The sequence below is a fragment of the Jatropha curcas genome, chromosome 9, assembly GCF_041381405.1.
Source record: "Jatropha curcas cultivar XTBG-Jc1 chromosome 9, XTBG_Jcur_1.0, whole genome shotgun sequence".
NCBI classification, from domain to species: domain Eukaryota; kingdom Viridiplantae; phylum Streptophyta; class Magnoliopsida; order Malpighiales; family Euphorbiaceae; genus Jatropha; species Jatropha curcas.
Genome location: NC_143159.1, coordinates 25479722 through 25506403, shown reverse-complemented (window position 1 = coordinate 25506403; position 26682 = coordinate 25479722). Strand labels below are relative to the sequence as shown.

Sequence of the window (26682 nt, the reverse complement as noted above, 5' to 3'; positions counted from 1 at the left end):
TCACCAAATCGGCGAAAAGTTTTTATATTTAAAAGGTTTCAAATCAAAAACCTCGCACTATTATTTATATAAGTGAGAAAGTTAATCAAAGCACACGGCAAAATTATAAAAAAATTATTAATTGTATAATAATAAAAACAAACATTTATATTTTTAAAGCATATTAATTATTGTTTAATAATAAAAAAGTGTACCTCTTAACAACCAAAAATGGTCCACAGCCACCAAGGAATGGAATAATGGCACAAAACGTAGAATATCTTTTTTTTTTTTTTTAATTGAGAAAAAAAAATCTAAATCTCAAATGCTGACATGGAAAATCAATAAATCCTGTCCTATAAATATTGAGGGACGTCAAGGCAAAAACTTCTTGTCTCAAAATTAAGAAGTCTTTTCTTCTATCTTTCATTTTCCTGAGCAATATAATATCTGTCTTCCTTTTAAAGAAATTGAGGATATGGATATGGAAGAGAAGGCTTTTGCTTCTACTTTTGTTTACAGAGGCCATAAAATCACAGACAGCCTGGAAGAGAAAGTTTCAGTCTTTCTTCATGAAGAAGATTTTCATCCCTCTGATCCTTCTTTTGATGGTGAGGATGATGGTGATGATTTGCAGGACTCCATGGAAAGAACCTTATATTGGGAATCACAAGAAGCCTTGCTTCAGGTATTATTTTATTTCTTTTAATTAATTTTTGGTTAAATTTCTTGTTCTTTGATTAAGAAATAGAAAGAAAGAAACAAAACGAATAGAAGATAATTATATGTTTTGCAATTAATTAATTGTTAATTAATATGAGGATGAATTTCAGTTTTTTCTTAATTTTTTCTGTTAATTATTAGAGAGGTGTAGAAATGGAAATAAATTTCTTATTTACAGTGTTCAAAATCAAGAAATTTTTGTGGCAATGAAAGTAAATTTTAAAATTATAAATGAATTTTCAATTTGAAAAATTAAAATTAAAATCAAAGATTGAAAGAGGAGCAAATTTTTTCTGGTTCACTAATATTCTAGTTTTTGGATCTTTTGTCTCTTAGCTAGAATTAAGATAATTTTTAATAAAATTATGTTTAAAAAAAAAGAAGATATTTTTAGTATCATATTATATGTGCTAAACGTACGGTAAGCATTTAATGTCACGTGCTCAATTTATGCATTACTTTCTGGCACGCCACACCTGTAACAGTAGTAGTAATTGGTTGTAGTTCCGCCACGTGTGTGATCACCAAAATGAATTTAAGGCTTGCATGGATTTTTTTTTAAATCGAAATAAATTAAATTTAGAAATTTTTCTTTTTCATTGTCAACAATAGTAGTTTCTTAACTGGACCAAATTTTTTATAATTAACGACCAAATATGTTACAAATTTTTCGTATTTTTGCAGGAGGTTTTGGAGCGTTGTAGCTTAACAGGTTTAAAGATAAGACAAGAGATTAGCAGAATCATAGAGAAAGCAAAAGAGATAGAATATTGCCACTGTGTGAAGCTTAGCTCTAATGGCTGCAGCTCCTGTTTGAGAGTAAAGGTTGTTGATTTGTTGTCTCTAAAAGGGTTCAATGCATCTCTTTGCACATCCAAGTGGAAGAACACTCAAAAGTTTCCAGGAGGTAATCATTTTTACACTTCCATTTTCACGTTAGGGCAGCAAGCTAACTCAATCTCTGTAAAGATAACAACACAAAGTTCGATTTCTTAAAAACACACTCGCTGGAAGTAAAAAAAAACTTCTATAATCTATAGCCCGAAAAGAGATTACAACTCTTGTTATAAAAAAATAGTTTAAAAATAACAAAGTTTTGAACTTAGTTTTGATTTTGTTTTTTGTTTTTCTCTTTTGTAGGGAAGCATGAGTACATTGAAGTAATTGTAAACACAAGTGGGCGCAAGAAGCAAATCACATACCTAATAGAATTGGAATTCAAAGACCAATTTGAGATTGCAAAAGCATGTGATGAGTACAAGAAGCTCATAGCTCAATTACCAAAATATTACATAGGGAAAGCAGACTATCTAAATGCCATTGTTGGTATTATATGTGACTCAGCCAAGAGATCAATGAAGGAGAAGAAAATCCATATGGGTCCATGGAGAAAGAGAAGCTTCATGCAAATGAAATGGTCAAATTCTTCCTCGAAAGGTTTGATCGATGAATCTCGAATGCACTTCTCTGCAGCTCCTGCTATGATATGCACCTAAGTAGATGATCACTGGACAAACAATTGGGAAAACAGGAAAAAAAGAATAAGCATTACTGGTTTTGACAGCGAAGAAAGAGAAAATTTTGACTCCTATAGTTTGTAATTTGCTATATATATGTATATATATATATGCAAAATACTGGTAGTGTACTACTGTGTTTATGTGCCAATAGAATCAAGAAATGAGCATTTGCAATTGCGATTTTGCGGCATTTGAGAGGAGATGAGATGAGATGCTTAAGTATTAGCAATTATAGGTTAATGTTATGTGTGTGTGTGTGTGTGTGTGTGTGTAATCTAGTAGAGAGAACAGTCTATTACCAGGGAAAAACCCTTCTTTTCTTTCTCGTTTTTTATTTTTTATCAGAAATGTATTTACTTCTTGTTTTTTACTATGATACTATTCTATGTAATGAAGCAGATGACTTTCAGAGAACTTTCTTATTACTTTCTTGTCTCAATTATTTTTGTAATGCGGTTTATTAAGATATTAGTCTTAAAAGTTTGAATTTCTTGTACCAAAACCTGCCAAGAATGCCAGTTAACCCAACAAAAGTATATCTCTGGTTCAAATGCGCTGAAAGAAATCAACATGTTCTTCTTTGTAGAATGTGTAATGGCTATATCTAACTTATGGGTGTAATTCTCTTTCTAGATCACAGAATCACCATTCTGTTGGCATTGATATACAAATTTAAAAGTTGAAAATTCATTTGTTTTATTCCTAAAATATATTGTCATAAAATTTTAGATTGTTGAAGTTGTAAAATTCATTTGGAAATTCCACCCTTTTCTTTTTGGGATTTGATTTAGCTATATTCAAATTCATAATTAATTTTTTTTTTCATACAAAAATTTAGGATTATAAATGCATTTTACAAAATTTGGTAGAATTCAGTCATTCCAGACAGGGGTAAACACCCATTTTGGCAATAATATCATTTTAGATATTGAAAAAAACAGTTAAAATTGTTTAGCCCATCCAACTTCGACAAACCAACTTTTGAAGTTCACATTTTATTGCACACAAAAATTAAAGAACTGCATTATTATGGAAGCAAAACCAAACAAGGATGACACGAAATCGATAACGTATAGCAAAATAAAAGGGAAGGAATGGAGAATTCCACCACCCTTCTTCATATCCATTTTGTTCATTCTCCATCTCTGACCCATTCACAGGGTGAAATCAGATTTTCTACATACATAATGTCTTCACATTGGCGCTTACCAAATTGCCAAACACTCGTTAAGTGTTTTTTTCTTTAGGGTTACACCTTAATTAACCTAAATCCCCAAAATTATTTAACTGATAGCTGTTAAAATTTTAGATTCTGGGATATCCATAAATAAATTGAAATTATATGAAAATAAATTGACTGAGCCAAGCTATATCTTACCCATTAGAAAACTTATAGTTCTATTCTTTTACAAGACTGTTAGCCAAAACTTCAACACACTTGAAAGATACCAAAATTCTATTTCCTACAGTTCCATGTTTCCAAGCGCAACCGTGAAAGATAGCTCAATCTACTGTTAACGCATAACGAATTGGATAAGCATGCTCCTATGTGAAAATTTGCAAGAAACTAAAATTATACTACCATGGTACATAAATCATATGGAATCATTTGATAATTTTTTGGATATGGTAAATATATATATTTTGCACAACATATGGCCATTTTGTCCAAGTGTGTGCAAAGTCATGATCCATCCATCTTCAGGCTTTGAACAGTTGGAAAGAAGATGAAAGAATCCTGAACAGCCCATCTGGGTTATCAGCATGTACCTATTGAAAGATAATAATCGATATGAGCTGCTCATAAAGCATTTAATAAAATACTCAAGCCAAAATACATAAGTTTTTTAAGGAATATATCATGTCCTACACAATATAACGTGCAAACGAACATGTATGTCATGTGCTCATTATTCTTTTAGAAACTTAGGCCAGTGTGTCTATGTCATAATGTCTCGACATATCCTGTCCACGTCAATGCTTCATAGACCAGGATATAACAAGTTCAGGTGGTGATGGCAAATACATACCTCAAAATCGGGTAAACTTGTTAGGTTTTAGCAACCAACACCTGCTGACCTAAATAAATTTACAAGTCTTAACATCTAAAGCAGCCTGCAAGTAACTAATTACTCGTTGTATTTTTGGCTTTTCTTTCATGGGATGAGAAAGTGGGCCAATGACAGCTAATTACCTAAACGATTCAGGCTCGGAGGGACTAGCAACATTAAAAAAAGTAACAGCAACATACCCAGTGACCAGCATCTTCAAGGACATGCATTTCAACTCCACCTCCCTCCTCAGCAGCCAGATCCTCTGCAGCATGAATTCGCTGCAGATCTTCAAGGGCCCATCTGTGCAAACTCCTCTCTGCCTTCAGAAAATTGACATGAACACCTCTAGGCAAGTTCTCAACAAATTTCCTATATTTGATCAATTGCAGAAGAAGAATAAGTAAGGCAGCAGGGGACTTCAGCTTGACTGCTGAGTTTGGACAAACTAAGACAAAATAAATTCCACAACCCCACCAACAGCTCCCTTCACATTACCATAAATTTGTTTGTTCATAAGATCGGTACAGTTCAGAAATTCCCTCAAGGTCCAACACCCATGAGAAGCCTGATGATGAACTGGGAGGACCATTCCGTCGAAGATTAGTCACCACCCACTGTACATAACAATAAGGAAAAAAAATTAAAATCAAGAATCCAAAAGAATCAGGTCAAATCTTAACCAAAGAATATATTTAAAATAATACAAAACAATTGAATGGTAATTGGGCAGGAATGTTTTTTCCTGTAAAAATTGCTGTGGCATGAAATTAGCAACCTTATAATTATAAGGATCTCGAATAATCCCTGATAGAGAGAAGTTCTCTGGAGTGGATGTGGAGGTTCATAGTAGAAAAGGACCATCTCTGAAATCAGTCAGTTTTAGGAAGCACAGGATGGACCATAGTTGGTGAGGCAAGGTTATAGAATTGATTAGGAAGTATAGGTCAATTTCTAACTAATTTAAGCTTTAACATAGGGAATGTGAAAGCTTCTACTTAGTATAAAAAGATAGATTCTTATCATCTCCTCAAAAAATCAAATTCTCTGATCCTTTTTAGCTCGTCAAGGAGAGGAAAAGTCTTAGTGTATTCTTGCGTGATTGTTGCTGGAGAAAAGTGGTATTGGTATTAATGCTCTGATACCAGTTGTTGAGCCTCAGGTACCACTTGACTCAGCTCTTATACCACTTGTTGGGCCCTCACAAAGAATCAAGAGAAAATTGACGCAGCAGAAAAATAGAAATGGGACACACAGAAATTTACGTGGTTCACCCACTAATGTTTAGGGCTACGTCCACGGGACAAACTCTGAATCATTCTTCCACTATTAAAAATAGTAAGTACACAATGAGAGTAATACAAAATTAGTGGCACACAAAGTGTTTTCCAAAAACACCTCAAAATAATTTCCTCACTATTTTTCTCTCTCCTAATTTTAGGAAACCCTTCCTAAAACTAAATAACTCGCTCTCTATATTTTTTTTTCTTCCTTTCTGCTGTGTTTTGCTTGAGGCTTCTCTACCTCTATTAATAGGAGAGGAGGATGCGTTAATAACACGTCCACCGATTCTTTTCAAAGAAAACGTGTGTACTGTACACACGTTTTCCTCTTTCCTTTTTTTTTCTTCATTCAAAGCGTGTGGGTCCCACATGTCAGAGTGACCCACAACAATTCTCCCTCTTCCAACAATATAGTGGGACTCTTCATTCCTGCCGCTTTGACACACAGCTCGGACTTCTCCTTTTGTCTCAGTTGTTGACAGAGCAATACACTTCTGTAATCTTGACTGCTACGACACGGCTCCCCCTGCAAATGTGATTGGATATCCTGAAAATCCATTTCACTGCAGTCCAATGTTCCTTTCCAGGATTTGAAAGAAACCGACTCACTACTCCAACTGAGTGAGCAATATCTGGCCGTGTACAAACCATGACATACATCAAGCTTCCAACTGTTGAAGCATATGAAACCTTATCCATTCCTTCTTTCTCTTCATTGGTAGAAGGGCACTATTTAGAACTTAATTTAAAGTGATTAGCAAGAGGACAACTAACCACTTTAGTATTCTCTATTCTAAACCTTTGAAGTACTTTCTTAATGTACTTCTCCTATGACAACCATAATTTCTTGGCTCTTCGATCCCTTGTAATCTTCATGCCAAGAATCTGCTATGCTGGTCCCAAGTCTTTCATAGCAAAAGACTTACATAGCTGTTTCTTCAAGCTAGTGCTTCTGACCAACAATCAACATATCAACCACATAGAGCAAAAAACAATGTAGTCATCATCGGAGAATTTCTTTACGAAAAACACAGTGATTTGAAGTAGTCTTTCTGTAGCTATGCTACCCCATAACAGACTCAAACTTCTTGTACCACTGTCTCAGTGCCTGCTTCAAGCCTTACAGGCTCTTTTTCAGTTTGCAAACACAATTTTCTTTTTCTATGAAACCCTCTAGTTGCTTCATGTATATTTCTTCCTCCAAATCTCCATGTAGGAAGGTAGTCTTTCCATCCATTTGCGCGATTTTCAGATCAAAACTGGCAGCCGTTCCGAGCATTGTTCAAATGGATGTCATTTTCACAACTGGTGAAAAAGATCAAAATCAATACCCCTTTCTTTGATTGAATCTTTTCACAACCAGTCTAGCTTTGAATCGTGGTTGGGAGCTGTGTTCTTCCTGCTTGATCCTGAACACCCACTTGTTCTTCAAAGCTTTCTTGCCTTTGGGCAACTTCACCCACTCAAATGTTTCATCCTCATGCAAGGACTTCATTTCATCTTGCATGGCTTCAATCCAATTTCTCTTGTGTTCATTTCCATAGCTTCTTCAAAGCTTTCAGGTTCTCCCCCGTCAGTCATCAGTACATACTCATTGATTGGATATCTAGTAGATGGTTGTCAGACTCTACAAGATCTTCTTAATGTTTGAGAATCTTCCGATGCTGGTGGTTGAACATGAACAACATAATCTTCATCTGGTTCATTCTAATTAGGAACTTCTGGATTTTCTAACTCTGGCGCTTGTTCTTGTGGAACATTTTCTTATCTCCAATTTGTCTGCGTACTAATGGAGGGACTCTCTGTATGTCTGTTGAGTCTTCATCAGATCTATTGGCACTCTGCTTCAATAACTTCAATAGTCTGATCTTCAACAAATACAGCATCACGATTTATTGTAATCGTCTTCTGGATTGGGTCATAAAACTTATAGTCAAATTGGTCTTGGCCATAGCCAATGAATACACATTGTCGAGTCTTGACATCAAGCTTCGACCGTTCATCCTTCGGGACATGTACGAAGGTTTTGCAACCAAACACCCTCAAATGATCATAGGAAACATCCTTTCCTGACCATACTCTCTCTGGAGTATCATACTGTAGAGGGAAACAAGGTGAACGATAAACTGCTGTGAGTAAAGCGTCACCCCAAAATCTCTTAGACAACTTTGCATATGAGAGTAAACATCACAATCTCTCCATCAAAGTTCTAATCATCCTCCCAGCCAAACCATTCACTTGCGGCGTCTTGGGAGGTGTTGTTTGATGTCGAATGCCATGCTATTTGCGGAAAGCATCAAATGACCCAGTGTATTCTCCACCATTATCTATCCTGATACACTTCATTCTTACCTGTCTGTCTCTCAACCAAGTTTAGAAGACTTTAATGTATATACCCAGGTCTTCCTAGAATGGTCATCGATAAAATATCACAAAATATCGATTTCCACCATATGACATCGTCAATGGTCCACAGAAATCTAAATGAATCAAATCTAATACATTCTTCATTCTAGAAGAAGGGGTAATCTCGAAAGCTACTCTGTTTTGCTTTCTCGCCATACAATCAGGACATTTGTCTAGGTGAACTTCATCCAATCCAGGTAGTACGTTCTTTCTTGCCAGAGTTTTTTTACTCATGTGGCGTAGTCGTTTATGCCACAATTCAACTGTACTGTCATTCTCCGCTATACTCAAAGTGTTCTTGGGAGAGTTTCGCATGCATAACGTACAACTTTCGGTCTTTAGCTACCACAAATGAACCTTTTGTGAGCTTCCACTGACCATTTCTGAAGGTGCTACAGAAACCTTCATCATCAAATCTACCAACCGAGGTTTGGACGCATGCTCGAAAGCCCATTCTTCATCAGTCTTGTCTTCCGGTTTAGTTCAACTAAACACGGTCAAATGCATTTTGATTACCATAGAGAGATCTCACATTTTATTTCTCCATATATGGTAATACGCGCCATTTAGACTGATCATTTTGCTTATCAATTTTGACTTGTGCAGAATATTATCACCAACATAAACCGTATATTGAACAGTAGTATACATGAATAGTGACCATGAATAGTAACTATCTGCGTGAGTAGTAACTGTACATATGAATAGTACTATGCGTGAATAGTGCTGGGCTTACTTGAACCGGACTCAGCAACAGTAAGCCAATAGTACTGTTCACCATCAACTTTGAGTTACTATTTTACTATTCATCACTAAGTCGATTCTGCAACGTCTTTCTGAGCGGACAGCACCAATGGACTCGTCATAATTTTCTCTTCGTCGTGGTATATTTATTTTCAAAATATATAAACGAATTAGATACCACTATCTGACCGGCTCGATCTGCTGAAACCTTCGACTCTGATACCAGTTGTTGGGCCTCAGGTACCATTTGACTCAGCTCTGATACCACTTGTTGGGCCCTCACAAAGAATCAAGAGAAAATTGACGCAGCGGAAAAATAGAAATGGGGCACATCGAAATTTATGTGGTTCACCCTCAACTGTTTAGGGCTACATCCACGGGACAAATTCCAAATTGTTCTTCCACTATTAAAAATAGTAGGTACACAACGAGAGTAATACAAAAATAGTGGCACACAAAGTGTTTCCCAAAAACACCCCAAATTATTTCCTCACTATTTTTCTCTATCTTAATTTTAGAAAACCCTTCCTAAAACTAGATAACTCGCTCTCTACATTTTTTTTTCTTCCTTTCTGCTGTGTTTTGCTTGAGGCTTCGCTACCTCTATTTATAGGAGAGGAGGAGGCGTTAATAACGCGTCCACCGATTCTTTTCAAAGAAAACGTGTGTACTGTACACACGTTTTCCTCTTCCTTTGTTTTTTTCTTCATTCAAAGCGTGTGGGTCCCACATGTTGAAGGGACCCACAACAATTCTCCCCCTCCCGACGACATGGTGGGACTCTTCATTCCTGCCACTTTGACACACAGCTCGAACTTCTCCTTCTACCTCAATTGTTGACAGAGCAACACACTTTTGTAATCTTGACTGCCACGACATGGCTCCCCCTGCAAATATAGTTGGATATCCTGAAAAACCGATTTCTTTGAGTTACTATTTTACTATTCATCACTAAGTCGATTCTGCAACGTCTTTCCGAACGGATTGCACCAATGGACTCGTCATAATTTTCTCGTCGTTGTGGTATATTTATTTTCAAAATATATCTACGGATCTAGTACCGCTATCTACCTAGCTAGATCTGTTGAAACCTTCGGCTCTGATACCACTTGTTAGGGCCCGGTGATAAAAATTACGAGAATAATTACGCAACGAAAAAATAGAAATATGACATATATTTACGTTGGTCACCCTTAACTGTTTAGGGCTACGTCCACGGGACCAATTCCGAATATTTCTTCCACTAAAAATAGTAGGTATACAAAGAGAGTAATACAAAATAGTGGTACTCAAAAGTGTTTCCCAAAAACACCCAAATTATCCTCACTATTTTTCCCTACCCTAGTGTTAGACCCTTCCTAAAACTAGATAACTCTCTCCCTCTCAAACACAGATTTTTCTTTCTCTTCTATTTTTATTCTTCTTGTTGGTGTGATGAAATGAACTAAATCATCTCCTATTTATAGGAGAGGTGGACGCGTTAATCACGCGTTCACCGACAAACAAATCGCATCCACCAAAAAAAAATTGTCTTCTCTTCTTTTATTTTCAAGTTGTGTGGGTCCCATATGTCGGAGGGACCCACCACGTTTTCTTATCTTCCTCCTTTTTTTTAATTTTCAAATGTGGGTCCCACTGAGTGGGCACCGCCACAACAAATCTCCCCCTGCACACTCAAGTGGGGACGAAGGAAATGGGTGGTGATGTTGATTCGCGCAAATCATTCTGGATATCTGATGACCTTTGTAGGAGTAGTAGTTTCTTGGCAATCAAAATTGCAAAAATGCGTTGCACTCTCAGTGGGACTCACACTTGAGTGTGCAGGGGAGATTTGTTGTGAGCCTGAAGTAGTATTTCTGTAGCCTTGCTCCCCCATAACAGACTCAAACTTCTTGTACCACTGTCTCAGTGCCTGCTTCAAGCCGTACAGGCTCTTTTTCAGTTTGCAAACACAATCCTCTTTTGCTACGAAACCCTCTGGCTGCTCCATGTATATTTCTTCTCCTAAATCTCCATATAGGAAGGTAGTCTTTCCATCCATTTGCTCAATTTTCAGTTGAAAACTGGCGGCCGTTTCGAGCACTGTCCGTATGGATGTCATTTCACAACTAGTGAAAATATCAAAATCAATACCCTTTCTTTGATTGAATCCTTTCACAACCAGTCTAGCTTTGAATCGTGGTTGGGAGTTGTGTTCTTCCTGCTTGATCCTGATCACCCACTTGTTCTTCAAAGCTTTCTTACCGTTAGGCAACTTCACCAGCTCAAATGTTTCATCGTCATGCAAGGACTTCATTTCATCTTGCATGGCTTCAATCCAGTTCCTCTTGTGTTCATTTTCCATAGCTTCTTCAAAGCTTTTAGGTTCTCCCCCGTCAGTCGTCAGTACATACTCTTTGACTGAATATCTAGTAAATGGTTGTCAAACTCTACTAGATCTTCTTAATGTTTGAGAACCTTCCGGCGCTGGTGGTTGAACATGAACACCATAATCTTCATCTGGTTCATTTTCATTAGGAACTTTTGGATTTTCTAATTCTGGCACTTATTCTTGTGGAACATTTTCCTCATCTCCAAATCTTCATTCCAAGAAAGGAACATTGGACTGTAGTGAAATGGATTTTCAGGATATCCAACCACATTTGCAGGGGGAGCCATGTCGAGACAGTCAAGATTACAGAAGTGTGTTGCTCTGTCAACAACTGAGGTAGAAGGAGAAGTTCGAGCTATGTGTCAAAGCAGCAGGAATGAAGAGTCCCACCATGTCGTCCAGAGGGGGAGAATTGTTGTGGGTCCCTCCGACATGTGCGACCCACACGCTTTGAATGAAGAAAAAAAAGAGGAAAGAGGAAAACATGTGTACAGTACACACGTTTTTCTTTGAAAAGAATCGGTGGACGCGTTATTGACGCGTTATTAACGCGTCCTCCTCTCCTATAAATAGAGGTAGCAAAGCCTCAAGCAAAACACAACAGAAAGGAAGAAAACAAATGTAGAGAGAGAGTAATCCAGTTTTAGGAAGGGTTTACAAAAACTAGGGGAGAGAAAAATAGTGAGGAAATTATTTTGGTGTGTTTTTGGAAAACACTGTGTGCCACTATTTTTGTATACTCTCTTTGTGTAACTACTAATAGTGGAAGAATTATTCAGAGTTTGTCCCGTGGACGTTGCCCTAAACAATCAAGGGTGAACCACGTAAATTTTTGTGTCACAATTTTATTTTTTCCGCTGCGTTAATTTTCTCTTAATTGATTGAAAGGACCCAACGAGTGGTATCAGAGCTAAGGCAAGTGATACCTGAGGCCTAACAACTGGTATTAGGACTGATGCCCAACAACTACTATCAGAGCTAATGCCTAACGAGTGGTATCAGAGCATCAGCAAATGTGTCCTTGGTAAGAATCTCATTTCTACATAATATTCATTCACTTATCTGTTTGTATTCAGCAAGAGTCCCTGTCTCTTTGAGGAGGTGATATGAGAAGTATCCTCTGTAAGAATCTCATTTCTTTCAAAAAGATCAACTCCCTCAAGTTGTTCGTGTCTTCAATATATCTCTCCCTCTCATCCTCTTTCTCTCTCTATCTCTCTCTCTCTCTCTCTGAACATGCCTGGCTTTTATATCATCAATACCATTCAGTAACTCCGTATATTAACAACTAAGTTAATCCTAACTTTGTCAAATAAAATTAACTGGAAATAATTCTAGCAACATTTTATCTACAAAATCAACTCACACACTGAATTTGACTTTTTTATTCATAATTTTATCATTTGATAGAAATTCCATAATACTTATTAAGAATAAGTGATAGTGTTATTTTTATAGTATTTTCAATACAATTTTTATTAGGATGTTTAGTATTTTTAATTACTTTAAATCAGTTTTTATTTATTTATGTTTATCTTTTTATTCAAAGCTACCTTGAATCACAATTCACTTGGTGTTAAGGAAATTTGTAGGGTTTTGGCACAGAAAAGAGCAAAATAAAGCCAAACACTCAGGCTCTAGCACGCCCAAGGCATGCACATCAACACGCCCGTGCTGGAATCAAGAAGAACCAAGTGGAGAGTCAGACTCTAGCACGCCCCAGCCGTGCTGGACAGCACGCCCGTGCCACAAAGGAGATATCAACCCAAGGGCTTGTTTGCTGAAGCACGGTCGTGCTGCATTCATCCTGGACTTCCAGAGCCTAGCACGCCCTAGCCGTGCTATTTGGCACACCCGTGCCACAAGACCTTATTCAAGCGTGCCTCTGAGCACGGCCCGTGCTGATCCCTCCACAAAGCTAAGTTCTGGCACGCCCAGACCGTGCTTCCCAGCACGCCCGTGCTAAAGACCAAGAGCTTATTTGAGTCAAAATTGCCAACCAATTCCCACCATTTTCATGAGCTCACCTTGGATACTTTCTTCACATGCAAATTAAGTTCTAAGCTATGCACATGGAAAAGTCATGATTGAGAGAAATTTAAGGCCTAATGAGAACTTTATTACCTAAACAAGGTGGACTTAATGCCATAAACAATGTGGATTTCTTTCCCAAGAAATCTATAGAGAGGAAGGGCTCATTGTAAGGCATCCCATCCCCATACCATCCCATTCCATTCTATCTCATCCCAGATTTCATTCTCTTAGTCTTGTATACAGTTTCATTTCTTCAAGAGTTCAAGTATTCAAGAAGTTGTGCAAGGATTCATGGAAGCCATTTTGAGCTAATTGTTAACTAGTTCTTATTTCTAAACTCTTAATCTTGTTATTTTCTTTCATTATTCTGATTGATTATGAAATATTCAACAAGTATTATTGAGTTTTATTTAAGCACTATGTTTAACTAAATTCTCATACTGCTTAATTTCTTTTCCAATTTATAATATTAGATTTGTTTTTCTTTGTTCAAGCTATAATTTATTAATGAACTTAATGCTTCCAGGCAGAATTTCTCCCCTGGATTGAGTTATTTCATTAATCACTATCGGAAGAAGGATTTTTAACATGAAAAAGTTAATGAATCACATAAGAATAATAACTTAATGCGGAAGCTATATGGTTTGCCTCATGGGGGGTTTTCATGAATTAACAACTTTAATTTATGAATTCATACACAAACTATAAAACTTAATGATTTAATTCATGTTTGATTATGCTATGGGAAGATAGGTAGTTAGACGGAATTAAAATAGCTAACAATATATCGGGAGAGCTTGTTAGTAAGTTTAGAGTTGTTTCCCCTACTTAAACAATTAAAATTGATTAATGAACTAATAGAATAAATTGAATAGAATTAAGTGAAATCAAAATCCCTAGTAGTTTTAAATCCTTGATTTCTCTAATCAATTTTTGCCTGCTTGACTTCTTCTAATTTTTCTTATTGAATTTACATTCTTAAAACAATTTCCTCATTTATCATCTAAATAATAATAGGTTAACATAATTTTGGTACTTGGTATACAATCCTCGTGGGAACGACATTCTACTCATCATATATTATTTGTAGCGATTTCATACACTTGCGAAAGCACTGTCAATAAGTAATAGCCAACTGGCTTTCTTTTGCCCGATTTGAAAATAAAAGAAGCCCAGCAGAATTAAAAAAGCTCAAGCTAACAATTAATAAATAAAAATTAAGAGTATATTTTCATACCTCTGCAACATCCTTAGAAAATCCTGCTTGAAGAAGAGCATTCGCAACCTCTCGCTTTGAGGAGACCTTCCTTAAAGAAACATGTATTTGATATTTGTCATCTTATGCAATAATGAGAAAGAGAGAGATTGCAGATTGAACATATATCACATATATAAACAAACCTATAGCATTAATGTAGGATATCCAATGCATTGAAGCAAATTAAGACATAACTAAACAAGGAAATGTCATGGCAATTAACAGGGTATAAATATAATAATGCCAAACAACACTAACCAGAGACTACAATGTTAAATCCATTAAATTCAAGGTAAGGAGATTCTGCAAAATGCATTAGGTATGCAGATATAATGGATACCTGTTCTTGGAATGGATATCCAGGGATCAAGGAAAATTTAAAATAGCACACATTCATAGATATAAGCTGAATCCCTTCCGGTCAGTCTCTGGAATTTGTGAGAGCCCTCCCTCGCAAAGACTATTTTATGTTGTAAAGCTTGGTATATGGAGGGGAATGATTCAGTAAAATATTTACATTTTAGTGTTATTTGCTTGGAGAAATAAATCTTGAAGTATACATTTTTAATACTTTAACGCAAATTCTTCAGAGTTGTTACATGTATAGATTATATATGTATACCAATATAATTAACTTATATATTCTGCAGCTATAGAGTTTTAACTAAAACAATAAAAGAAAAAAAATTATACAATTACAAAATATTATTTTCATATTCTAGTGATTACCTGCTATTCAATTCATTAATAATATTCTATTCTTTTCAATAGTTTATAGGCTATAAAATGCTATCTTGCATGGCAGATTCGGTTAATTTAATCATGTAGGCATTAGGATCTAGCATCATATGAAACATAAAGGACAAAATACCAAAAGCCTCAAACAAAATTTATGTTGGACAATGTTGCAGAACTATAAGGATGGGTTTGGTCAAATTTGATTGACTAAGAAAAGGACAAGAACAGAAAACGGACATATCAGAAAACCAAAAAAAAAAAAAGCAGGAAATAGACTGAATGCAATGAGTCTAAAAGTGCTCGGCTTGTATAACATTCTAAGAGCACATATTCATTAAATAAAAATAAATAAAGTTCTTACAAATAAATAAATATCCACAAAGCCTACATAAATAACATAACACAATGTATACAAGTCCAATAAGGGAGCAACAGTATGGCCCATAAAATAGAAGGCATATGATGCATCTGAAGAAGGATGATCAAACTTGTAACAAACCTGATTTGGCAGCTTGCTAAGGAAAGATATCAATTCTGCCGGATGGTCTTCTCCATGTCCACCAGCTCGAACCTTTCCAGGAGTAGCATCTAGAACCCAAACCTGTAGTTGGGGAAAGGATAAGAACGAGGAAAGACAGAGAACACCAGAGGAAATGTCATTCTTTTTTTTCCTTAAATATGAGGAAACATAAATCTTAATCATGCTCGAACTACACTCCAACACCAAACAAACTTTGTTCAAAAAAAAAAAAAAAAATATCAGCAAGTTGCATAGTTAGATAGCAAAAGCAAATACAAAATTGCTAAATAACCTTCTAAAATTTTAAAATTTTAGAACTACATAAATTTCCATTCCTAATAAGTTAAAAAAAAACAACGTCATTGTTCAACAAAAATCAAATAATGTCAGCAAGTTTTCATCACCTAGATAGCAAAAGCAAAATATAAAATTGCTTATCCTTGTTCAATTTTCTATTTCTAAGACACAGAGAAAGCATAAATATTGCTAATGGGTCCCCTCCCCAAGACAGACTCAGACCACAATTAGGGTTATGATATAAGCTTCACCTATTGGGGAAGTACACGGCTAGTCAGTTAAGACCCTAGTTAGTACTGGAAACAATGTTTGCATGCATGAGGAAGTACACGGCTAGTCAGTTAAGACCCTAGTTAGTACTGGAAACAATGTTTGCATGCATGAGGTTTCCAATGATCTTAATTTACTGATATGTCAAAGTTAGAGCACGGTACACATGACTTGCCGTAAATTTAGAAGTAATTACTGCCTACAGAACTGACATTTCAACATAATCTCAAATTCTAAGAGCTTTTTAAACAGTATCTGGCACAACAAACTTACTCGAACTGGTCGTGCAAGAGGCTTTGCAGCTTGTTCCACCATACTCAAGGCAACTGCATGGATAATTGGGAAGTGCATTAATTACCTTAATCATCTGAAACATATTTAACTATCACAAGTTTGCCCAACAAGAAGTACCTTTTCCTCCAAAGCTGTGGCCAATAAGAACCCGGGGAGTTAATCTAAGCTTTGCCACCTATTCCAACAAGAAAACAGGGAGAGAAAATTAGAAAAGAACACTGGAGAACAAGTCCCAAATCCATATTTCTTAAGAAACCCGTTACTCAAATGCGCAGATTCTCTAATAAGGGATTTAAGCATACTCCGTTTGAGAACACTTGATGGTCCTATGACGGAGATCTTCACCTTTATTATTCTTGTACGTAAACAATTATTTCAAGAGTTTTAATGGAAACCATCAAAGGACAATTAGGCCCAGGGTTTAACCAACACCACATGCAGTGTTTAAACCCAAAAACTGAGATACACAAATAATGAGACCACACACTGTTAACCGCCAACAAAAATGAAATTGTATATGAAGAACACAACGTGCATAACCACATAGATTGGAGTAATATATTCTTCAGGACATCTCAGAGCTCGTGTTTATCTAATGCAAAATAATCAACATATTCAAGCATAAAAATTGTTAAGTTACACACCAGCTTTAAGACATCAAAAGCTGTTGAGGCAACAGTGTGGGGGCCCCTCTTCTTCACTGATGCTGAATCACCATGGCATCGTAAGTCTACTAAAAGAAACTGCAGAATACATAGTTGGACTGTTAAAACATTTTTATGAAACAATGTCAGAAATCAACATGATCTCAAGCCAACTTAATTGCAAGCAAACGTCAAACTAACACAAGGACAAATTTTAAACAAAATATCTTCAGAAGTTCAAAAGCAAACTTCTAAAGCAACCACAACATTGCTACATATCATTTGTATTCTTTTCCCACTTCTTTTGGTGGATGATTAGTACTATTTTGATTTGGAATGCAGGAAAAATGTGTTTCACATCAAAAGAGCAGATTGATACATATAAATCTTATTGGAACCAAAACCTTGAGGGAGAGAATTACACAGTCCTGTTAGCTCAACCAAGCATTTTTATATTTTGTCATAAACGATTAAATTGCAACAACATGATCTTAGAAGTTATTAACACTACCTGCCACATTGGAAATTCCTGTGCTAATCTCCGAGTAAATGTTCCTGTAACATGTCAAACAGAAGAATGACTGAGGAGCTCATTTTGAAGAGATATTAGTTAAGGTAAAAAAACAGAGAGCGAGCATGCTGAAAAACAACATTATGCTTTAAGGTAAAAGATTTCGAGAGTGAGCATGCTGAAAAACAACATTATGCTTAAAAAAATATCTAGATTGTATAAAGTCATAGATTTTGGCACTGAGAGAGTTTTTATAATGAATATTTTGTTTCAAACAAATCAACATGGCATATAAACTTATAACTAGCCTGAAACACTTAACAATACCTACCCCAGTTCTTTCGGCTCCCTAGAATGCCATGCAGAAGTACAGCAGTTGGTGGATCTGGCATTGACTTGTCCATTGCAGTACTCCACTTTACCTGCACTAGATCATTTTGCATAAGAAGTTCCATCCATTATAAAAGAAAAGCTAATTTTACCAAGAGATTCAGTAGCCTATCAACAAATAAGGTTCTCCAATGATTAGAATGGAAAACACAACTTTTCTCCTGTTAGACATGACAAACATTTTAGTTTCCTAAAATTTCACTGCTATCATTGTCATCGGGCATAAAATTGGAACCACAAGGAAACATCTCGCATCTCCAATTTTTTTCCTCTTATGTGATTTGAAGACAGCACTAATTATCTTAGCATTCTACAAATTTAATATGGTATTTTGACAAATGCATTCTGTCACCAAAAATATAAACTAACCATCATAACAAAATTCAGCAGCAAAAGCACCAATAAGTGTTGCTACATTGAGACACTTAAACCCAACATTTAATAAAATTTTTCAAGACTCATAACCAAAGAAAACTATTTGCCCTAATATATTAGAATGTGGAAGAGAAAGAACACAAAACCAACCCCATTACATGATTCCGAGAAAATTTATGAAACTTACAAGTTCTCCTTGAACAAGATCAAAAGCCTGCAACAAAAACACACAAGAAACTTTAAAGCGTCAGATCATTCTCTATGCTCTACTTTTACTTCGTTACAAATTGCTATCTTCTTTGTTCAATTTTTGAAAAGCTCAATTATACTTCATATAAAAATAAATTGTTAAAATTCTTATCTAAATACACATGCCTATGAGAAGAAAATTTTCATTTACCAAGACATCAGAGCGGTCAGCCACATTTCTACCAGGCGCTAGCCTCTCGTCTACCAATGCCATGCGTATACTTCCATTTTTAGTAGCTTTGCTTGATTGACCAACAGCTGACCAAAATGTGCTGCTCTAAAATTAGAAAAAATAAAAATCATAGCACCTATTTTTTTTAAAAAAAAAAAAAAAAAAAAAAAAAAAACACAATTCAACAAAACAAAACTAACCAATTAAATTTTAAAAAGTAAAATAAAATAAATTGGTACCTGGTGGCGATCAGGCATGGAAATTCTAGTGGTGGCTTTCCGATTTAAGCTGGAAATCAACTTCAGATCAACATAAGTAACAGTAGATTTGCCGGTAAAATGCGAAGCCGCAGACATTCTCTGTAGAGACGAGAGATTGCAAAGACGAATAAGAAGCTTGTAGGATTCACCCAAATGGCGAATCTAATTCGGATAGAAAGTGAAAGAAATTAGATACAATAAATGTAGGAGAAGGCGGAGACACCGAAGCTAGGTAGCTAGATTTCGGTGTCTCTCTTTCTCTCCGAGTCAGAGCTGAGCCCCCTTGACAGTTGAAGACAAAGGCGCGTTTTCTCTTTTTGGTGTCAACCTCTCGTTTATTTCAAGTTAAGTTGTGATGCGCCAACTGGGAAACGTGGGAGTTGGGAGTTGGGACTGTCGCTGACAGCTGTGCCTGTGTTCATAAACCAACCAAATCTTTTGAATCAAATCGAATTAAATCGAACCGTTAGTAGTCTGTATGATTTTAAAATACCTTATTTTGCAATTTGTTAAATTACCTCTTATTTTAGTTTTGGAGTAAAGCTCAATGCCGGTAATTTGGAAACAATATATAATTTACCAAAAATTAACTTTTCCTAAATATAATTAAAAAGTAATTAAATATCTAATTTAAATCAAATATACTTAAATAATAATCAAAAAATGATAATATTTTTCTAACCAAATATTTCAATATAGTCAAATATTTTTCTAATTCTATAATTTTCTTAAATCAAATACTTGTTAAATTTTTTTAAAATTAAATACTATAAAGTTTATAATAATTATTATATTTTTAAATAATTTTTTATTTTCTAACTTTAAATTTTTTTTAAGTAATTTTTATTAGTTACAAGGAATAAATACTAATTTTATCTTTAAACTTGTTTAACAAGATCAAAAAGATTAGATTTGACCTTTTGGACCAATTTAGCTATTGAACTTGTTTAAATAATTAAAAAGATCTAATTTAATTTTTTAGGCAATTTAACCCTTAAATTTATTTTAAATGATTAAAAAAATCGTATTTGTCATTTTGAGTCAATTTAATCTCTAATTCTTCATTATACTTAAATGTGAAATATCATTATATAGACATTTATTAAAATTATAATTGAGATTGAGCTAACTAATTTATTAAAAAATTAAATTAATTATAAAATGTAGGAAGATGATATACAAAGTATATTGTATCTCTCTAACTTAATCGATGGTTTTGAATTTATAAATATGTATTAATTTGAACATTTTAACTTAACCTTTGTTATTGAGTTATCCTTTATGAAATCTATGCGTTTTCACGTTGAATAAATTAAAGTTATAATAGATATTTATATATTTATTATATTACAAGAAATTATGCTTATGGATTTTAAATTTATATTCATAAGTGTTGAAAAAATTCGATTCGAACTGGGTTTAGTTTATATTTGGAACTGGCAGGTCTGTCGCCGGACCAGGAGAGAAGAAAGAACGAAAAAGAGAAAAAAAGATTTAATGCATTCTAGGGTATTTCAGTTCGATTCGAACTGGGTTTGATCCAACTCAATGGTTTAATCCAATTTTCAGTTGATTTACATATTTTTCAATTGAGTTTGACGATTTAAAATTGATTTTCGGAGCATAGAAAATTACTTTCCATTAAATTTCATTAGTTGAAATTTACGGTTAAATTTTAAATGAAAAATTATTTGAAAATTAATTTTTGGATTATTTCACTTGCATGTACAACATAAATTTTAATTATAATTGTTAATTTTTTAATTATATTATGTTAATTAATTTATTAAGATAAAAAATAAATTAATTTAAATTTTTTAGATAATTCATATTAATTAAATTAATTATATGGCTAACTATATTAATTTAATTTTTTAGATAAATCAATATTAAGTATTACAATTAATCAAATATTATTTATATTCAAATTATAAAATTTATCTGGTTATTGGCCGCGTTCCCCGTTTACAAATGTCATTGTTTAGCTGTCGAAGATGAAGCATTAGCTAGTGTTAGAAATGGAAGTGACCCTGTCTCGATCTCTTTGTATTAATCTCCATTCTTTCTCTCCAAATCCCTTCAATAATGGCGACCACAACAATAAACATTTCTTCAAAATCATGGCCTGCATGCCAACTCCATACCCCAAAAGATACCGCAAAAGAATTCCCAAATATCAGAAAAAGAAACTTAAACGATTCAAAGAAAAAGATGCATTTCCAGCTTCATTACCACTTCATTCAAAAAACCCAGGAGCAATTTGCGAAGACATTCAAAAATTTGCCAGAGAAAACAAGCTTAAGGAAGCTCTTACCATTATGGATTACTTAGATCAGCAAGGCATTCCAGTTAATGTCACTACTTTCTCTTCCCTTATTGCAGCTTGCATTCGATCCAAATCTTTAGATCAAGCAAAACAAATCCATGTTTTTATTCGCATCAATGGGTTTGAAAACAATGAGTTTCTGAGAACTAAACTGGTTCACATGTACACTGCTTGCGGTTCTTTAAAAGATGCCCAACAGGTGTTCGATGAATGTTCTAGTAGTAGTAGTAGCGTATATCCATGGAATGCGCTGCTTAGAGGTACTGTAGTATCGGGTAGTAAAAGATATCTAGATGTGCTTTCTACTTATACAACAATGCGAGAATTAGGTGTTGAATTGAATGTGTATAGTTTCTCTAATGTTATTAAGAGCTTTGCGGGTGCATCGGCTCTTAGACAAGGGTTAAAGGCTCATGCTGTTTTGGTAAAGAACGGATTGATTGACAGTTCAATACTCAGGACTAGTTTGATTGATATGTATTTTAAGTGTGGTAAGATTAAGCTTGCACATAAAGTGTTTGAAGAAACGCTTGACAGAGATATTGTTTTCTGGGGTGCAATGATTTCTGGATTTGCACATAATAGGCGTCAATGGGAAGCATTGGATTATTTTAGATGGATGGTAAGTGAAGGGATGTACCCAAATTCGGTCATAGTAACCACAATCCTCAATGTGATAGGAGACAAATGGGCGAGAAAGTTAGGCAAAGAGATTCATGGGTATGTTGTGAAAACAAAGAGTTATTCGAAACAGTTGACAATTCAGTCTGGATTAATTGATATGTATTGTAAGTGTGGGGATATGGGTTCCAGTAGAAGGGTTTTTTATGGCTCCATGGAGAGAAATGCTATATCTTGGACTGCTTTGATGTCTGGTTATGCATCAAATGGAAGGCTCGAGCAAGCATTGAGATCAGTTTCTTGGATGCAGCAGGAAGGGTTTAGGCCTGATGTTGTCACGGTTGCGACTATTGTTCCAGTATGTTCAGAATTGAAGGCTTTGAATCACGGCAAGGAAATTCATGCTTATGCAGTTAAGAATTTATTCTTCCCTAATGTCTCTGTAACGACTTCTTTGATGAAAATGTATTCAAAATGTGGGGTTTTAGATTATTCTGTTAAATTGTTTAATAACATGGAGAGCAGGAATGTAATCTCATGGACAGCGATTATTGATTCATATGCGGAAAATGGGTGTATAAATGAAGCGATGAATGTGTTTAGGTCAATGCAGTTGTCAAAGCACAGGCCAGACTCGGTTGTAATGTCAAGAATGTTGAGTATATGTGCCGAAATTAAAGCTGTGAAACTTGGGAAGGAGATTCACGGGCATGCCATTAAGAAAGATTTCGAGTCAATCCCTTTTGTTTCAGCAGATCTTGTTAAGATGTATGGGAGAAGTGGATTGATTGATAATGCAAAATCAATTTTCCATGCAATTCCTGTCAAGGGCTCAATGGCATGGACTGCAATTATAGAGGCATACGGATATAATAATCTATGGCAAGAGGCAATATATCTTTTTCATGAGATGATTTCTGGTGGTTTCACTCCCACCCATTTCACATTCAAAGTAGTTCTATCAATTTGCGATCAAGCTGGATTTGCAGATGATGCTTGCCGGATCTTTGAATTAATGTCTCGAAGATATAAAATTAAAGCATCTGAAGAACATTGCTCTATTATTGCGGGACTTCTTACCCGGGCTGGTCGCACTCAGGAAGCCGAAAGATTCACAAAGATGAGTTCTTCCTAACCATGAAAAAAATGTTATTTGCCTTTTCTTTTTTACCCTTCAAGTTCTTGTAAACTCCTTTATGTTAGTTCAATCTATACTCTATAGTACTTGTGGAAGTTGTATAGATTTGTCATAATTTGTGTATCGTAGGAAGGTAGATGAAAGGAAATTCTCAACTTGCCTAGAAGTGTTCAAATTTTAAGTGCATATAAGCTGTTGGAACTACGAAGTCAAGTTAATATGAATTTTTCTTCCAAGAGACTGGAAGATGTAAATCTTGGCTGAATTCATGTGCAGTTGATTTTTAATACCCAGTACACCATTGGGCAAAATTAGTTGTTTGAGTTTTCTTTTTATAAAACGCTATCTTAAAACGCTATCTTAACTAGTTCAAACGCTATATTGTTGAACACTATAAAAAACTACTTAAAAAGTTATTGCAGAATACAACTTTAGTAACATAAATACCCATAAATGTAGTGCTCCAATACTTCAAAATTAATAACTTCCAAATAATATAAATAACTTTGGAAATAGTTTTATTAGCCAATTCTATTTGTATTGCAAATCAAGTGTACTCTGATTGATATTTCCACGTCTTGTAAAAGCTAAAAGCTGTAGGGAGTGAGAAGTTTTCAGAGTAGTATAATTTAAACTAGGTATATATAATATAATATAATATAACTAGGTTTAGGCTTATTGTGCGGGTTGCCTAGTTGATGTCTTTTATAGTTTATAATTTGTAAATGTATTTTAAATATGATATCAAGAATACAAATAACAATTAACTTTTTTAATTACTGTATTATTTATATCAATATTTTTCTATATGTAATTTTTAATATTTAAAAACTTATTTGAATTGTTGCATTATTTTGATATATTTATTTAATTCTTTTTTCTAATTTTTAATCTAATTGTTGCACTTATATTATTTTTTTAAAATAAGATTTATTTTTAATTTAATATTTTGAGAATTCTAAAAAAATTCTTATGCATTTTCTTAGTAATTGTTTGAGACCAACATTATATATTTTCAAAATTATCGATAGCAAGCACAGAAAGAGAAAGCACATGTTATATAGATGTAAAAACTTTTATTAAAAATATATATATAATTTTTTTAAATAATTATCTATGCATATCTACTAATTATTAACCTAATTTTTATTTAAATTATATATATATATATATATATATATATATATATATATATATTTCCATTCAAAAAACTTTTTATATATATTCCGAATATAAATACATAACCATAATTCTATCAAATAATTCCTCAACAACGGGCCTATTGATGAGATTTCTAACCAAATTAAGCAAGAATACAGGAAGTTAGAAGATTTATGAACAACTCAAAAGGAGAAGCAAGAAAGAGAAATTAGCAACCTATATAACAATATTTTTCTACCTAATGGAATTCAATGAAAACACACATACACCATACACTAATAAGAAATCTGATGCTAATACTCCAATGCAATTCAATGAAAATACATGTGAGATGATCCCAAAAAATATTTGTAAGTAAATGATGGATATTAATCAATGTAGTTATGGATAGTTTCAACCAGAGAAACTAAAGAGATAAACAAATTAATACAATTGAAAGAACGTACTTACATGTTGTTGGGCAAAACAGGCACCAAAAGAAATTCATTTACCATGAAAAAGAATGAACTTACGTGTAACTTTGCAAGAGAAAACAATATAAAAAGATACGATGAAACAATCAAGAGAATATAAATACGATATTATCAAAAAAAAAATTCTAAATGATAATGGTAATAATATATATCTTGAAAAAAGAAATAAAATATAAACTGAAGTAAGGAAAGTCTACCATGGATTCTATATATTGGCTGAAAATTGAATAAAAATACAACTACAACAATAATTTAAAATGAAGATTAGCAGATTGAGTTTTTGCATCTAAAAGAGTACCACTTAAAATGAAGAAGTCAACTCGCCGAGTTCCTACGTGAAGAATCGCACTTTACATTTACAAATAAATATAAATGAACCTAGAATTAATGAAGAAGCTCAAATTTAGGCAATAAGATGATAAAAGATTCAACTATCAGCTTCTAAATTTAAATTTTAAATATTATTTTATTGTAGATAATAAATAAAATTTTTAATTAATCCAATCAAATTAAGTAAAAATTAAAAACTTTATAGAAAAAGGAAAAAAAATTAAGAGAATGTATTAAAAATTAGAAATTTTGTTAAAAAAGGAAAAAGGAAATGTTGAAACCACATGATGCCAACTCAGCATTTTAATGTTATTTTTTGCTTGAGGAATATATATATATATATATATATATATATAAGAGTCAAGGACAGTCTCAACAAATATTTCCAAAACTTTCTTTCCATAGATTTCCGCTTCTTTATAACACTTTTTCTCCCTACATAATCACTACCACCTATATCTGAGAATCTCTCAATGGATTTTTATTTCAAAAACATTTATTTTTTGCGGAAATTTGATATAAGTCAAAACTCAGAAAAGTAGAAATAGAACGACAATATTTGAAGGTAAGCTTGGCAAGTTCTATTTTGGTTATTGCAAGAGTATATAAGAGTTGAATTACTTGTGTTAAAACAATTTGTTGTAGCTTTTTGCCACATAAAGCTGTTGTGCATGAATCAATAAGCAGAAGCCAAGAACAATATAAATTATACAATTTCTCTCTCTAGTTTATCTCTCTAAAATAAGAAAAATAAGAATAAGAATAAGTGATTAATATGGTAATAGAAATCTTTATAGTTCCTTATTGTTATTATTGAAATAATAATAAAATTATGATTCAATTTAGAAAGAAATATGAACAAGTTTTCTCTCTAAAAGTTTTGGGATTAAGAATTTTTTTTTTATATCAATTTTAATTGGTGATTAAAAAGGAAAATGGACTTAAAGATTGGGTTTCTCATAAGATTTTAATCATTTTGGTGGTGAGGTTGAAAGATTTTGAGATAATCTAGTTTTTCGGTCACCGCGGCAGTAGCATCGATGATATTCCAACAAGAGAAAAAATTGATTTTAGAACAAAATTGATTTTGTCTTTTAGTTAAGGTCATTGATGTTATTTTATAATAATTTAATGTCTAAAGTACATAAAATGGACGGGAAGGAAACGGTGTTTAACGGACTAAAAACATGAGAGTATAGTAGTGTATTTACAAAAAAAAAATACAAAAATAAAGTAGTTAATGTCGATAAAATATAAGAGTACGGTTATAATTTACCATTTATTATTATCCAACATCTTCGCATTACATTCGTCGAATTGGACATCGCGGATGAGAGTTCTATATTTGGGGAATAAATTTTGTTCAAGCATTATATTGGGCTTAGTATTTTATTAGGTTAACCACTCATGTTATCACTATTTAATTATTTAATTTTAAGAGTAATAAAATAAAATATAATTAAATTTATTTCTGATATTATATTTTAATTTAACTATATAATTATTAATTAGTGGATCACATAAAATATATCAATTTAACTATA

At 33.7% G+C, this 26682-nt stretch overlaps 3 protein-coding genes across 4 annotated transcripts; 2 read left to right on the top strand and 1 right to left on the bottom strand.

Annotated features, from left to right (window-relative positions):
• The first annotated feature begins 370 nt into the window (after positions 1 to 370).
• Positions 371 to 2647, top strand: LOC105638154 (hypothetical protein). The gene is made up of 3 exons (XM_012221909.4): positions 371 to 667; positions 1387 to 1609; positions 1843 to 2647. The coding sequence occupies exons 1-3, from the start codon at positions 458 to 460 to the stop codon at positions 2196 to 2198; spliced, it is 789 nt and encodes a 262-aa protein (XP_012077299.1). The 5' UTR covers positions 371 to 457; the 3' UTR covers positions 2199 to 2647.
• Positions 2648 to 3575: 928 nt separating this feature from the next.
• On the bottom strand, positions 3576 to 19430 carry LOC105638140 (alpha/beta-Hydrolases superfamily protein). 2 transcript variants are annotated; one of them, XM_020681689.3, is made up of 14 exons: positions 19286 to 19430; positions 19069 to 19188; positions 18809 to 18934; positions 18596 to 18622; positions 17975 to 18065; positions 17644 to 17687; positions 17133 to 17231; positions 16606 to 16663; positions 16468 to 16520; positions 15607 to 15708; positions 14349 to 14414; positions 4772 to 4890; positions 4474 to 4645; positions 3576 to 3992 (listed from the first exon to the last, which is right to left on the bottom strand). In XM_020681689.3, exons 2-14 carry the CDS (start codon positions 19183 to 19185, stop codon positions 3924 to 3926), a joined length of 1143 nt encoding a protein of 380 aa, XP_020537348.1. In that variant the 5' UTR covers positions 19186 to 19188; positions 19286 to 19430; the 3' UTR covers positions 3576 to 3923. The 2 variants fall into 2 exon arrangements, with proteins under 2 accessions (XP_020537348.1, XP_089582003.1); XM_089725877.1 differs by having other exon boundaries at positions 18809 to 18965; positions 19069 to 19417.
• Positions 19431 to 21043: 1613 nt separating this feature from the next.
• LOC105638132 (Pentatricopeptide repeat (PPR-like) superfamily protein) lies at positions 21044 to 23485 on the top strand. Its single transcript, XM_012221876.4, has one exon. It carries the CDS (start codon positions 21108 to 21110, stop codon positions 23169 to 23171), a length of 2064 nt encoding a protein of 687 aa, XP_012077266.1. The 5' UTR covers positions 21044 to 21107; the 3' UTR covers positions 23172 to 23485.
• Positions 23486 to 26682: the final 3197 nt, after the last annotated feature.

Coding starts and splice junctions, on each gene's coding strand:
- LOC105638154 (XM_012221909.4), top strand. CDS start 458: ATGGATATGGAAGAGAAGGCTTTTGCTTCTACTTTTGTTTACAGAGGC. Junction 668..1,386: donor CACAAGAAGCCTTGCTTCAG/GTATTATTTTAT, acceptor GTATTTTTGCAG/GAGGTTTTGGAGCGTTGTAG. Junction 1,610..1,842: donor CACTCAAAAGTTTCCAGGAG/GTAATCATTTTT, acceptor TCTCTTTTGTAG/GGAAGCATGAGTACATTGAA.
- LOC105638140 (XM_020681689.3), bottom strand. CDS start 19,185: ATGTCTGCGGCTTCGCATTTTACCGGCAAATCTACTGTTACTTATGTT. Junction 17,688..17,974: donor AGGGAGCCGAAAGAACTGGG/GTAGGTATTGTT, acceptor GACATGTTACAG/GAACATTTACTCGGAGATTA. Junction 16,521..16,605: donor CCACAGCTTTGGAGGAAAAG/GTACTTCTTGTT, acceptor TTATCCATGCAG/TTGCCTTGAGTATGGTGGAA.
- LOC105638132 (XM_012221876.4), top strand. CDS start 21,108: ATGGAAGTGACCCTGTCTCGATCTCTTTGTATTAATCTCCATTCTTTC.